The sequence below is a fragment of the Lactuca serriola genome, chromosome 8, assembly GCF_051521515.1.
Source record: "Lactuca serriola cultivar US96UC23 chromosome 8, Lser_US96UC23_V15, whole genome shotgun sequence".
Classification (NCBI taxonomy): Eukaryota; Viridiplantae; Streptophyta; class Magnoliopsida; order Asterales; family Asteraceae; genus Lactuca; species Lactuca serriola.
The window spans coordinates 31,614,353-31,626,499 of record NC_136415.1 but is presented as its reverse complement, the minus strand read 5'-3'; the positions used below and the strand labels follow the sequence as shown (position 1 = coordinate 31,626,499).

The window sequence follows — 12,147 nt, the reverse complement described above, 5'->3', positions numbered from 1 at the left end:
CATCTGCCAGCCGAACTCACTCAGATCCACAATACTTTCCATGTCTCTCAGCTACGGAAGTGCTTAGTGAACGATATGGCGGTGGTACCCTTGGAGGACATTCAGGTTGATGGCAGCCTAAATTACATCGAGCGGCCTGTAGCGATCCTTGACCGAAAGTCAAAGGATCTGAGGAACAAAAGAGTAGAACTCGTGAAGGTGCAATGGCAGCACCGGAAGGGGTCGGAGTGGACTTGGGAGCCAGTGAGTGAGATGATGGAGCACTACCCCGAGCTGTTTCAGGATCGAGCGGCAGACTTCGAGGACGAAGTCTAAAATAAGTGGGGGAGATTTGTAGCACATGGTTCTTGGTATGTATTCTGTTATTAAATCTTCATTTATTTTTGCGTTTTAGCCTTGGACTCGGCGAGTCGAACGACTGACTCGCCGAGTAGAAGTGGGATGAGGCGCGGGGTTTGAGCTGCGGACTCGGCGAGTAGCCGCTGTTTGGACAAAAACCCTAATCCAGGGGTTTGCACCCTATTTAAACGACCTTATGCAGCCTCCTTTCCCCATTTATGCTCCCAAACACTCCTCATAGCAAACCCTAGCCGTTTTTTAGTAGATCTAAGGCTTTTTGAGTGATTCTTGTGAGTTTTGATCTCAAGGAAGAAGGAAGAGCATAGAAGGATCAAGAGGGACTGAAGGATTCGAGTTTGGTTCATCATTTGCAGTCTTTGGAAGGTATGAAGTCTGAACCTTGCTCATTCATTTGTTAGATCCCTCTTTGAGGTGATTTAGGGCTTTTATAAGCCATTTTTGGTGGCCAGCCGTGTTTGCAAACATGGTTGGGGGTTTGGGCTTCTGTATCATGTCATTTTATGAGCCACAAGTCAAATCTTGGTTGCTTTTTGCACTAAGGAAGGCCCCATGCAACAAAAGAACCAGTTTAGAGCCTTTTAAGCTTTAATGTCCCATGCATGCACGTAAAGTTTGTAACTTTACGTGCTAGATCGAGTTTAGGGGCCTGGATCTATCATGTGGTTAAGTGTTGTACATCAGAAATCGAAGTTCTTAGTAAGGAATGTGATAGACTCGACAAATCCATTCCTGGAACTCGGTGAGTCCAAGGGTTATGGTCCCAAATCAGTGAGGGTCATAAGGACCAGTTTAGTGTGGAAGGGTTTTAGGAGTCCCGGGGAGTGACACAACGTTCTGGACTAAGCAAAGTGTTCTAGGAATTCATGGTACTCGGCGAGTGCATGAACGGACTTGGCGAGTCCAAGACAATCTTCATGGTACTCGGCGAGTTGTTTATACAACTCGGCGAGTCAAGGACAGAACGTGTTCATAGGATGAAGAGTAACCCGACGAGTTGTTCATACAACTCGGCGAGTCAGGGCAGGACATGAGTATCGGTTGATGATGAACTCGACGAGTTGTTCATACAACTCGGCGAGTCGGATGTGGATTCAGTCGGTGTTCTTTTAGAAGGAAAACTCGTCGAGTCATCGCCTAACTCGACGAGTAGAGACAGGTATGAGGTCTGATGGAAGGATAGGGACTCGGCGAGTCAGGTCAACTGGAAGTTGACTTTGACCTTCACTTGGTCCCTAAAGGTAGATGTCAGTTTCTGACTAAGTGTTTTGTGGGAATTATAGCCGGAGACACGAAAACACGAGACACGAAATTATGTCAATCTCAAGATGTTTAATATTTTGTTTATCGATGAAGATATGTCGTGACTTTTGTTGTTTTGAACGTTTATTTTGGCCTTAATACCTTAATAGTAAGTGCATAGACAAAACCCTTGACAAAATTTCCAGGTTTCATGGTCTAATTTTCATCGACCCGTCGACTGACTCGTGCAGTTCGCGCTACTCGCCGAGTCGTACCTGGACTCGACGAGTCGAGTCGGGGAACATATGCGAGATGTTTTTAATGATATTCTGTGTTTTCTGGGTTTTGTGTATTTGTTTTGCAGAAATCATGTTCAGAAGGGGGCAAAGTTCCAGTGGCCACCAAGGGGATTTTCCGTGGCTAAACTTCCCACAAATCGAGTCCGCTTCGACATTACGGAAATGGAAGAAGAAGCTGGCTGATATCAAGAAGAAAGAGGTCTATGTGCCCAACCGGATAGATTGGGATTGGCTGCAGAATGTTCGTTATGAGGAGGAGTTAGCTCCTTATCTTGTGAAGGAGTTTTATCATGAAGGCGAAACAATGGTTTGTGACGGGTGGAGCCGGGTCTTCCGTATTCAAGAGCCGGTTTATTTGGAGTTTTTCTCCACGGTATCTTTCACCGGGGGAGTGGATGCTTATCACCCGTCCAGCTTCAGTTTCTGTCTTGGGGGAGAGTTTCATCAATGCTCCATGGTGGATCTTGCCTGTCGATTAGGGGTTTATGATCAGCCCTTGGTCTCAACACCCATCTTTCAGGCCTTTTGGCACAAACCCATATGGTCTTTCCCGAAGGAGTTACGAGTACGGGCTGGTGGAATACTATTGGTAACAAGGTCAATATTCCAAAGTCGGCACAGGAAGGGAGCATTCGATCCCCAACACACCGCCTCATACACCGCCTCATTTCATCCACCATCAATCAACGAAAGGATGATGACAAGGTTTCCAACCTTGACGTTTTCTATTTATGGAGCATCATTACACCCGACGTTTTTTGCAACATTTCTTGGTGCCTAGCTTCATATCTATCGGAGGATGCGGTCAAGGATCGCAAAACTTCCCAAATTAATGGGGGGATGTTTGTCACCCGGTTGGCCAATTCATTCGGGTTGATGAACCGCGGTGCGTGGAACTTCATGACGATGATCCCTACACCTCCTTTCAACCCAATTCTTTTCCGAAGAGCGAGGATTATTGAAGATTATGGTGGTGGCCACTATGCCATCCCGAATGATGATCCGGTTGTTGGTCCCGAAGCACCGGGGAGGAGGGTTCGTTCAAGGAGAGAGCGGGATATTGAGGAGGAGCCGCCGGTGATTCCGGTTGAGAATGAAGATGTACCAATGGATTGGTACAATGTGGAGATGAGGCGACTACAGGATCAAATGGCGAGGGGCTTGAATTTTAGCAACCAATCTCATATCCGACTTTTTGAACACTTTAACATTCCACACATAGATGGTGGTAACTTTCCATACATTCCATCATGGGAAGAAGTGATAAGTGCAAGAAGAAGTGGTGTTGGAGGAAGTGGAGTAGGGCTTGATGATGATGATGAGGAGGATTGATTTTTTTTATGCATTTTTATTGAACAATTTTTAATTTTGTGTTTGTTTTTTTTTGATTTGGTTTGTTTGATGTTTTTAAAACTTGCTTTTGATGTTTAATTGATGTTTGATGCTTTGACAATTTTTCAGAATTGAATTAGGAGTGCTAGCTTCAAAAAGGGTTTAGAGTTATAGAATCAAAGTGAGAAAGAGAGTCAAGAAAGGAGGAGCGTTAGAGTTAAAGTATTGAGTCCGGTCCTTAGAGATGTTGGCAAGGGAGTCTAGAAGTGAATAGAAAGTATAGAGAGTTTATTGGAAGCTGGATCAGATGCAGAATTATATTATTTTCATTCAGTGACCAACTCGTCGAGTGCACTAAACTGACTCGACGAGTCGCCCTTAATTCTCAACAATCCGAAGATTTCCCGAAGTAACTCGACGAGTCTGGTATATACTCGACGAGTCGTTTGGTTTCATGTCGAAAGGGCTGCTGATTTGATGCTGATTAGAGTACCACTTGACTATATATTCTTTCCATATTTATTCTTGAAGATCTTACACTGTTATCCGCGTATTTGGAGTGACCCACACGAGACGAAACACCCAAGGCATGGATACCATGTCTAAAGTCAATTGAAGTTGGAGCTGAAAAGGAAGTGATCAACCTATCCACTGCTATCCCAGGGGAGTTTGTTCCAATTCCCTCTTTAGTTTTTTTTTTTTATGTTTTTGTCATACATAATATGCAATGAGGGCATTGCATCAAATAAGTGTGGGGTAGGGGGGTGGTTACATATTAGAAAATTTAGAGTCTTAATTTAGGCTAATTTTAAAATTTTGCATACCAAAAGTATTACTTAGGATCTAAATTAGAAAATTTTGGTAAAAGTAAAATTAGGACTCCATGTTAGAGTTGTGTTGATGATTGCATGAAAACCCAAATGTTTAGTTGAGCCTATATACGTTCTAGTGCATTTGTGGCTTCCTTATTCTAGTGAAATCATGGGACAAAAACACGACCCTGCTCGGCCCGAGGGATGCAATATGTTTAGCAGCCTAAACTTGAAATGTATCCAGGAAGATTGTTATCATTAGCCAATAAAGGTTGAGGTTGAGCGCCCCTGCTTAAGCATGTAGGGATTTGAGTGAAAAAAAGAGGTACATGTTAAAAAAAAAAAGAGAGAATTACAAGAGAAATTGTATGAATTTTGGAGCAATTAAAGTGAAGATCAAAAGATCAAAATTCCAAGAAATTCAAAAAAATCGAAGATACCCGAAAATCAAACAATAAAGGTGGTGAATTCAAAGAGATCAAAGCAAATATCAAAGAAGAGATGAATTCAAAAGAGCTCTATAGTGGTATAAAAAACTTGTAATTTTAGATTATGTATGCTCGGGTTGCTCAATTAAAAACACCTTGAGGGTAAGAGGTTTTCTGCGGATGGATTCGGAGGGTTGCATAAAATGAGCATAGTTCGGGATGAGTGAGCAAATGTTTATGAGGATTGTGAGTATTTAGAGTATGGGAGGCCTTTAGGAAAAATTTTAGACACAAATGCATGCGTTGCGGTCTTGGCATAATGGCTGGGTTAGATTGGAGTTGTTATATATGATTCTAATATGTTTAAAATTCAGTTTTGCTTGGGGGCAAGCAAAAGACAAGTGTGGGGTATTTTGATATGTGCATAATTAGTTCATATTAAGTATACATTTTTACTCATTTATTAGCTAAATTATTGCATATTATGGACAAAAGGTACTTAAAAGTGTTAAATTATGTTTTTCAGTCCAAAGATGAAGCTCGGAAGCGAAAGGAAGCGGGAGAAACTGTTAGAAGATCGAGAATGGAATAAAGAAGAAAAAAAACATTAAAAATGGCACCTACTCGGCGAGTCAGATCGACTACTCGACGAGTCCAATCGAAGGATCGAGAAGATAATGACTCGGGATCCCAGAGAGTTATCACAATACGGGGAATGTGAGAGGGACTCGACGAGTCACCACATGACTCGACGAGTCGGTTCGCATATTTATAGATAATTCCACAGATCGATAGAAGGTAGTTCTGGGACGATTCAGAAGTACTTTGCTACGATTGAGAAGCCAGAGAAACCCTAGAAGACGACGAAAGGAGCTAGAATTCAATTCCGGAGAGTAATTGAGGCAAAATTTCATCATTCCATTTATTCTTTTGTTTTATCATTATGATTAAGCAATTTGACTTTGTTTGTTTGCTGTTACTTACTTCAATTATGAGCTAAAACCTTTAGACTTCTATTTGGGGATACAAAGTTGACAATATGGTTTGATTGATTGGTAGGATTAATTCCAAGTTGGTGAATTTTTGTTATTTTAGCTTGCTAAAGAACCTTGTGTGTAAATAATAATTAATTTTCTGTTAATAGGAAGATAATTGATTAGCATGAACATCTATTGATTATTGACCTCGTATGCTATGTGATCACTATGCTATATGTCTAGGATTAATGAATATGAAACTAGAATTAATAAGAAAATTGAGTAAATTCATGTGCAAGCTTGTAAGATGACCATCAAACAAGGAGTTAATTAAAAGAATAAATTAGTTAACTATTGCAAGTCTAACTTAACCCGAATAATTAATCTAGTGAATATAATTAAATTAGACAATTGACCACTGTTTAAGTTAGTTTATTTGCTAAGGATTAGGGTAGTGAACACGAATCTAATCACTTGAATCGGTAACCAACGAAAGAATTAATCCATTGCACCATTACCTTGAAATCAACCATAGAGTTAACCAAGTTGAACTAAACAGAAGTTCCTTTCCAATTATTGAATCTAGTTAAGTCGTTATTTTCTAGTCTTAAATTAGTAATAGTTAGTAAGTTTCTAGTCTTGTAAAACTAGAGAAAACCCCTACTTTTTAATTAACTTAGATAAAATTAGTTTTTAATTTAATTTGCCGTTCCCTGTGATCGATACCCTGCTTATTTAGCTATACCACAATTGATAGGTTCACTGTCTTTTGTGTGTTATTTGATAATTAAAAGTAGGTTTAAAACTAAGTGAGTCTACACACATCAATAATATATCTATTATATACAACCTTGAAATATAATGATATTTCCTAAGTATATTATGTGTATGTTTGTGTGACCGAGCAGTTAAGCTCTTTATCTAGAACGAGAGTACCCTCATTGTCACAGAAGATCTCAACATGATCATTAATGTTGGGAGCCACACCAAGATCTTTGATGACATAACACATAGTTTCCAAATTTTAGCAAAGAAAAAAAATGAGAGAAAAGAAGAGAAAATAAAGGAAAATAAAATTGTATTTTCAGGGTGTTTGAGATTTCATTTAAAAAACAACTTATTAACTTATTAACTTTTTAAAAAGTCAATAAGTCAAAAAAAAGTGTGTCACGATATGAAAATGACTTTTAAAATAACTTATCCTGAGTTCCTCACCCCTTAAAAAAAAGCTTTTAATAAGTTAAAATTTCGAACTTTTCAAAACTTTTTATAACTTTTTTGGTTGTAAAAAAAAACTCTTTAAAACATGTATCAGTTAAGACAAACACTTTAAAAAAAAAACAACAAATTTACTTATTGACTTTTCTTATCACAAAAACTAATCCAATCTATTTTTAAAAAAATCATGTTTTTCATCACCATAAGTCAATAAGACATTTTGTCTAAATTTTTTTTTTTAGATTCAAAATGAAATACTAACACCCTCTTTCTCTTCCGGAGTTGGAGAGTTATTAGAAAAAAATAAATAAAAAGAAAATAAAACATTTTGTTTATTTATCTCTAAATCATTTTAAACAGGAACAATAATTAAAACAATAAAAGTAATCGTTCCATTTCATTTGCTTCTTCCCTTTAAAACTGGAGAATAATAAATTATTTTATGTTTTTCTATCTTCCATCAATTTTTTTTCATTGGTTATTGAACTCGGGGGTGTAAATTATAAAAGCAAAACCACGAGGGGTAAAAAGTTCCATTCACTCATTCAGCATCTCCTTCGTTACTTTCCCACGTTCCTCGGACCAAATCCATTCCGATCAGAATACCTCCAGTCAAACAAAAACCCTTTTGATCTCTCGTCTCCCTCTGTTTCTGCGTTTGATTCAATATCAGATATGGGGGTTGGATTATCTATTCTAATCGGATTGAAAGCAGCAACTCTATTCACAATGTTCGTCTATCTAAGAACCCTAGGGTTTACTTTACTATCAGTTCCCTTCTTGTACGCATCTCTAGTATCATTGCTCGTCTCCCTCGCTTCACACCCTTTAATCAATTTACCAATGCTATTAGGAAAAAACACAGACGGATCCTTCCCAATTTGGTCCCTACTCATGTTTAGCCCTTACTTGTATTTTGTCCGAGGGTTTTCAGCACTTCGAAGGTTAAAAAGCAGGGAAGCACCTTACAGCGAGGTGTCTAAGGGTTTGTACGTCGGTGGGTGGCCTTCTTCGCCGGAAAAAATGCCGCCGGGTAACCCTGCTGTAATAGATTGCACCTGTGAGTTACCCAGGGTTTCTGGTTTATCTAAAAATGGTTATCTCTGTGTTCCAACGTGGGATACAAGGTCGCCGGATCCAGGTGCCATGGAATCAGCTATTCGATGGGCTTTGAGAAAGAGGACTCAGAATACTCCTATCTTCATTCATTGTGCTTATGGTAATTCAAATTCATTTCATCCTTACTGATAGTATACCTCCTGATTAATGATATCATTACACACTAAAATCGTCAATCTCAATAATTGTCATATGATTTCAACTCAGGCCATGGAAGAAGTGTGGCGTTGATGTGTGCTTTATTGGTGGGTTTGGGTGTTGTTGATGACTGGAAAAATGGTGAGAAATTAATCAGAGAAAAACGACCTTATATTCGAATGAATGCTCTTCACCGGAAAGCCTTGGAAGAATGGTCAATGAACCGGTTATCTCCTCCCAAAAATGGATCCAATGCACGTTATTGATTAGGTAATGTCAATTAATCCAAAATTACTCTACTTTATAGTGGTTATGTTAATATGAACATTTCTAAAACTTCGTTTTTTAGTGCACTTCATTGCTTTATAAAACGTACAACATTTGATGCAACTTTGTTAGATGTATCATTAGTTATAATGTGCAAGTAAAGAATTTACAAAAATCCAAGAAACATAGTACTTTATACCACAAGGGCCATTTTGTAATTTGCTTTCTTTATTTGATGGTATACATAACATACTTGGTTATAACATAAACCAAGAATAGAAAGCGAATCCCATATGAGCTTCATTTGAATCTCTATCACTTGGTTGTTTTTCCGGTTTCGCCCTCCGCCAGGTGGCGAGTCCGCATGGCATCACGGGAGGTTAAGAGTTTTTGTATTGCTTCTGAGAGTCGTTTGACCTTTTGACCATGGTTCGATGCTTGTTTGTTTTCTGTGGTTAAATCTTGCTCGTTTTCATGAACCTTGGACTTGTGAAGCCTCATGTATTTCATTTTAGGATTTTTGATGTGTGTGTGTTGTGTGTATTTGGTTGCAATTTATAAGGGGTTTTATGAAGGTGTGGAGATAAAAAGGAAGGATGGATATAGATGGGGTGGTTGTGACTTTCAATATTATATAACAAGTAACGTTACCTCTAGGCTAATTCGTGTATGTATGTTTTTATTATAGAAGGTGGAAAATGACAATGTGTTGTTTATAAAAAGAAAAACAAGAGGTTTTTAACTTTTATGACTTATTAATATGCTTTTACCATATTTGTTCAAGGGTTGATGACTTATTTATGTAAAGAAGTTATGTTTTTACCAAGTTATGCAATAAAGTGAAAAATTCTAACACTTTTTAGTATATAATCATTTTTTTTTACAAATTTATATAATAAAGTTAACCACTTAATAATTCATTGCACAAATTGGTAAATTTGATTCGATCAACAACTATCAAACAATTGTTTATAATATAATTTTTTTGATATAAATTATAGGGAAAATACCGGTAATAGTAAAAAAAACAAGGGTAATTTCAAAATTTAGACATGAAAATGGACATTTCCGGGTATAGAAATGCATTCCGCGGAGCTACCTCCACGGAGCTTCGCGGAATGGCAAAATCGTAATTAAATCTACGTAGAAAAAAAAAACTCAAGATCCATTCCGCGGAGCTACAGTAGATTCCGTGGAGCTCCGAGGAATGGATCTTGAGGGTTTTTTATTTTTATTTTTTATTTTTTTTGTCGCATCGATTATTCGGAGTTTATATTCATTAGCCAATTAATTATTTTCAAAAAAAGATTATTATACTATCATAATCTTTTCTTGAAAATAATTAATTGGCTAATGAATATAAACTCCGAATAATCGATGCGAAGAAAAAAAAACTCAAGATCCATTCTGCGGAGCTAAAGTAGATTCCGTGGAGCTCCGAGGAATGGATCTTGAGGGTTTTTTATTTTTATTTTTATTTTTTTATTTTTTTTGTCGCATCGATTATTCGGAGTTTATGTTCATTAGCCAATTAATTATTTTCAAAAAAAGATTATCATACTATCATAATCTTTTCTTGAAAATAATTAATTGGCTAATGAATATAAACTCCGAATAATCGATGCGAAGAAAAAAAAAACTCAATATCCATTCCTCGGAGCTACCTTCGCGGAGCTCCGCGGAATCTACTGTAGCTCCGCGGAATGGATCTTTTTTTTTTTTTTTTTTTTAATATATGTTGATTTAATTACGATTTTGCCATTGGGCGGAGCTCCGCGGAATGTGTGTCTATACCCGGAAATGTCCATTTTTATGTCTAAATTTTAAAAATACCTCCTATTTTTTGGCTATTGCTGATATTTTCCCTAAATTATACTATGTGAACGCGGTCTATTGAAACATCAATAAGTTACCATATGCAAGAAAACTTTATTTTATTCTTTTGAAAAACTTTTTAAGTAATTCATTTTGCTTGAAATTATCAAATTATACAAAATAAGACCAACATTTATTCATGAAGAAATAATAGTACGCTCAATGAATCTTCTATTGTTTTATTTTTGTTTCTTAATATTTTTTTTTTGACATTTCCTAATGATCTTTTTTTATACATTAATGTTGAGAATATTGTGAATATTTGTCTTCTCTTTAAGTCGACGTGCCTAACAAAATACAGTTTAATCTTATACTCGAAGTTACATACCGAAAAACACAACAAAAAAAATGGAGGGTGTAGACGTTGAACCACTAATTTGAATTTTGAAGTATGGTTAAAGAGTCAAAGTCACCATATGGATGATGGAAAGATCCACTTAAAGTGAACAAAAAATTTAAACTATTGATACACGTGATAAACTTAGAGAATTTTAAAATCAACAATGTCAACAAAAGTCCTTCACGTATAACTTTTTTTGAAGTAGGCATCCTAAATAAATAAATAAAACCCGAATACATAAGAGTTGGCAACCATATATATTTATCCCAATGTCGATAAAAAAATATACCGATAAATGGAAAAGCTGTTAGAATAGTATAGTATTTGCAGGATCCGTCAAACATGTTTTAGGCCCTGACAAAAGTAAAAAAAGACCTGTTATTTTTCGTCGAAATAAATGGTTAACATTAAGAATCATTATATTATAACTAAGATAACAAAATAATTACGAAGGAAACAAAATTACATGAAGATGATAACATTTTTTTTCCGTGTTTTCATCCTTGAATCTTGTTTTTTATTGAATGGCTCCTTGAATCTTGTTTTGTGAAAACACTTGCCACCTCTTAGAATATGGGGAATATTGAAAGAAAGTAAATAACACATAAAAACCTTTATACCGTGGAATATTAGGTTCTAATTTTTTTTGGGATTATCCGACTTTCAACAACCATTAAGTCACACCTAAATGACAAATTCTAGCAACCGATCATTGTCTATTGAAACAACTATAATTCTAAAAAATTCAAATTTAACTTAATTACCATCAAAAGTAAAAGTTCAAGCTTGTAGCTTCTTAACACACATACATAAATAAATATTGTATACCAAGTCGTGAACTTAACAATATGTTTTATTGTGTACACATTAACATTAAATGAGTAGCAGGACACACAGACAAGATAACATAAGCAATTTCGCGTATCATGTTGGTGATTTGTTTCACTAATGTGATTTTAAGTGTAATGAGATTACTTTTGTTGACAAAAAGTGATCTTGATAAATATTAAACAAGTAAGGAAGATGTGGAGTGCACACTTGTTTAAGTTTATTCAAGATTAAAAGTAGACTGTCATTTAGGGGCGAAGCCCCTGAACGAACGGGGGTCCGGGGGCAGCGCCCCTGGAAGCGGGGTCCAAGGGGCGGCAGCCCCTGGCGGGGTTATATTGCTGTATTGAAAATGCATCAGAAATCCAAATTTAGAATATTTGACCCGTTTTTGACTTGGTATTAATTCTTATAGAAAACCTGGATTTATGACAGTTTGTTGACTGTTGTTAAACTGTTTTATGACAATTTTGACAGTTTTCAGACAAAGAAGGTATTTAACCGATTTTGATCAGTTTTTTCTGGTACTTACGAAAATTCATATACTCATTCTCCGTTTTTTTTTTTCTTCTGAGTCTTATCCAATCAAAGATTAAGGAGTACCATCCAATACTTTGATTTGATAGTGAAATCACAATTCTCGGAATTTCCAAGGCTATTTTATCCTTATTATCTTACATATCACACATAAGAAACACCAATTTGGAAAATTGTAATAAAGCAAACAATTGAAAGAAATGAAAAGCAACAAATTACCAATAAAGAATGTGATGTTCAATTTAGTCTCAATAAGGGTGTGGTTGTTATTGTTGTATACTTGTAGTTGCTTTAAAATTTATAAAGAGACAAACAATTTCAATTTAGTTTGAAATTCCATTTCAATTTAGTTTCAATCATTTACTAACAAAATTAATT

At 36.4% G+C, this 12,147-nt stretch overlaps 1 protein-coding gene across 1 annotated transcript; it reads left to right on the top strand.

Moving 5' to 3' along the window:
- The first annotated feature begins 7,187 nt into the window (after positions 1-7,187).
- On the top strand, positions 7,188-8,845 carry LOC145070065 (uncharacterized). Its single transcript, XM_079016989.1, has 3 exons — positions 7,188-7,884; positions 7,992-8,192; positions 8,541-8,845. Exons 1-2 carry the CDS (start codon positions 7,341-7,343, stop codon positions 8,186-8,188), a joined length of 741 nt encoding a protein of 246 aa, XP_078873115.1. The 5' UTR covers positions 7,188-7,340; the 3' UTR covers positions 8,189-8,192; positions 8,541-8,845.
- Positions 8,846-12,147: the final 3,302 nt, after the last annotated feature.